General features: G+C 47.7%; 1 protein-coding gene across 1 annotated transcript in view; it reads left to right on the top strand.

The window, feature by feature from the left end:
- Positions 1-1,307: 1,307 nt before the first annotated feature.
- Positions 1,308-3,089, top strand: part of SARC_04672 (hypothetical protein) — a gene marked incomplete at its 5' end in the record, with an annotated part of 4,987 nt that continues 3,205 nt past the window's right edge. The window contains 3 exons of the mRNA XM_014301481.1: positions 1,308-1,489; positions 2,317-2,375; positions 2,717-2,985. Coding sequence (XP_014156956.1) covers positions 1,308-1,489; positions 2,317-2,375; positions 2,717-2,985 — 510 coding nt within the window. The remainder of the gene's footprint in view (positions 1,490-2,316; positions 2,376-2,716; positions 2,986-3,089) is intronic.

Here is a 3,089-nt window from a genome sequence, read left to right as displayed (position 1 = left end):
CGTGTGTGCGTGTGTGCGTGTACGTGTGCGTGTGTAAGTATCCTTGAATAGAAAATGGGGTTAGAACTTTTTTTGAATGAAGGCAGCTAGTGGCCTCTTTACCCTCTATCTTCTGTGCTTTCTATACTTGCTCTGCCTGTGTCTGGTATGTTTCGATCCTATTGGCTGATGGCTTGTGCGACGGGTCTAGGGTTTAGGGTTTAGTATTAGACGATAGAGTGATACCGGTAAGCAAGAGTGTTCTCCATCTACTGATGAATCACTGTTAACGCATTTGTATCTGGCAACGAGAAACATAAGGCAGGCAATGGTTACGGGGACGCTGCATATGAGAAAACAACTCTTAAGCTACCGATACTCGTGGCGCCTTCCCCTGGGATACTCTTCATGGTTCTTATTACTGTCTCATATTAATATTAATATGTCGTTCCGTTCTATGGACAGTGCCGTCGTGTGGGAGAAGAAGGCGTTGAGACACACCAAATACGCACACACAATGCTGTCCAACGAACTCAACAAGCACTTTCCGCAGCAATCAGTGGCCATAGAGAACCATCTGCATCTGGAACCAACCAACAGGTAACTTGCTCTGAACACCGACCATTAGATCGACTCTATTGACAAAGGATGATGATCATATTACTGCAATTACACACTACCAAATTCCCATCACGCTACAATTGCTGCCCACTAACAAATATCGCCACTCTTCTGTATGTAGTTGTAAAAGGTCTCTTTCATCCGGTAACTTTATACCCTCATCTGTATTCAAGCCGTACGTAAACTTCATACTGTCATTAACATCCACACTACATACTATCAACAATGACCACGCATACACTGCTCCCATCATATCCCTGAAGGGGACATCCGTTGCACCCAACCACTTTCTAACCTCATCTGTATCATTCAACCACTTTATTACCTCATCTGGATCATTCAGCCACTTTATAACCTCATCTATATCATTCAACCACTTTCTAACCTCATCTGTATCATTCAACCACTTTCTAACCTCATCTGTATCGACGGCATACGCAAACACGGCCCACGCGCACACCGCTCCCGTTATATTCCTTGAGAAAACGTCCTCTACATCCGGTGTCCTTATCTCCTCCCGTGCGATGTTCAGGCGTACACTGACATGTCCTGTCCTCATAAGCACTCCGGACCTGTCCCTTTGATTTTTTAGGGTCAAGCGTAGACGGACCATTGCGGCCAGTGGAAGAGGGCCTACCTACACCCCCTCCAATCTGACCGAGTTTCCAAGGCAACGGATCTCGGACATCCACGACAGTCTGGCCTGGATGGCTTCGTGGGACCCGAAGATGCACATCGCACTGTACACAACTGACAGACACGGCAATGCACACAGGACGCTGGCACAGACAAGCACACACCAGCACCCACACACACAGTCACGCCCGCAGTCCGTCTCCCAATCCCAACCACCCAGCCCAGGCAAAGCAACTACGGACGCGATGGGAAGGTACCTGTGCGCAGGGCAATGAGTGGGTGTATATCTCATGTAGCGTGTGAAAATGGACCGTTTTTGTCCTGCAGGGGTTGTCTACTGATCTTTTCTCTGGACTTGTGTGGTCTGTGGGCATATGCCATTGTAGCGTGTGAAAATGGACTGGTTGTGTCCTACAATAGTTGTCTACTGATCTTTTCTCTGGACTTGTGTGGTCTTTGTGTATATTCCAATGTAGCGTGTGAAAATGGACTGATTTTGTCCTACAATGGATGTCTTCTGATCTATTCTCTGGAGTTGTGTGGTCTGTGTGCACATGCCATTGTAGCGTGTGAAAATGTACTGTTTTTGTCCTACAATGGATGTCTTCTGATCTATTCTCTGGAGTTGTGTGGTATGTGTGCATATCCCAATGTAGCGTGTGAAAATGGACAGGTTTTTACCTACAATGGTGGCCTTCTGTTCTATCCGCTGGAGTTGTGTGGTCTGCGCGGTCCCCACTGTTGCTGGTTGCGTTTCTTCTGTGAATCTGCTACAGTCGCTATATATATTCCACAGCACCTACCGTTCTGCGCTGTGCCTTCGTTTTGTCGGAGATACTGGTTCAGGGTTTAGGGTTGGGGGGGTTCATAGGGTTTTAGGGTTTAGGGAGTTTTATAAGGACTGCATACTTGCGAGTCGCCTCATTGATCGGATGATATTTCTTTCAGTCCCAGTAGCCCCTTCCCCAATCGTGCCTTATTTGCTATACATCGAAATTCATTTTCATTGGTACGTCAATTCCAATATCTTAATCTCATTGGTGCGCTTCCCTGCTTGTCCTCGTTTTGATTGGTTCACAGACGTCCGTCATCGCTCGCAAGCGGTCCGGCGGTCTCTCCCGCGAAAGCAACCGAGTCAGGTAAGGTATCAACGTGAGCTGTATTACACATAGCTCGTTTGTTTGCCGGGATACTCGTCTCTCGTTATGCATAGCATTCATGGTTGGTTGCACACTAGAGGTGCACGACAAAGCTGATTGGTGTAGCTGGAGTGTAGGTATACGTGGTATTTGGGGGGTAGATGGATTATACATATGCAGATAGGAGGTTCTCGCCACACGCACATGCAGTTACTATGGTCACTCGACACACACGATGATACCTTCCTGTCTCTCTCTCCACATGCACAAACTCTCACTCTACAGTTTAGGTCTCAACACTCTGACGTCCCTATATAAACCCCCACTCACTGTCCAACCAGATTCCCGCTTTGGTACGCCAACACCCAACCAAAAGCGCCCGATAGCCACAAGTCTCTCCCCGCGTGACAACTCGGCGTTTTTGGGACTCACAGCCACTGTGGCTGGGGTGTTCCGCTGTGCTGTGCAGTTCACAGTACTCGGCCGATGTGGCAGGAGCAATGCTGACTCAACACATGACATCGATGCAACAAGCCATGCAGAGGATACTAGTGTGAACGACTACTATGTCAATGCGGGCAGGGTGTGTGTCACGGCAGTGGATGAGCAGGTGAGTGGCCAGGTCGAGATTGTGAATATGTATGTATGTATGTATGTATGTACGTATGTATGTATGTACGTACGTACGTATGTATGTATGTATGTATGTATGTA

This window comes from Sphaeroforma arctica (genome assembly GCF_001186125.1).
Source record: "Sphaeroforma arctica JP610 unplaced genomic scaffold supercont1.272, whole genome shotgun sequence".
Taxonomy (NCBI): Eukaryota; class Ichthyosporea; order Ichthyophonida; genus Sphaeroforma; species Sphaeroforma arctica.
Note: the sequence above shows the minus strand (reverse complement) of the source record. Positions and strands in the feature narration are given on the sequence as shown.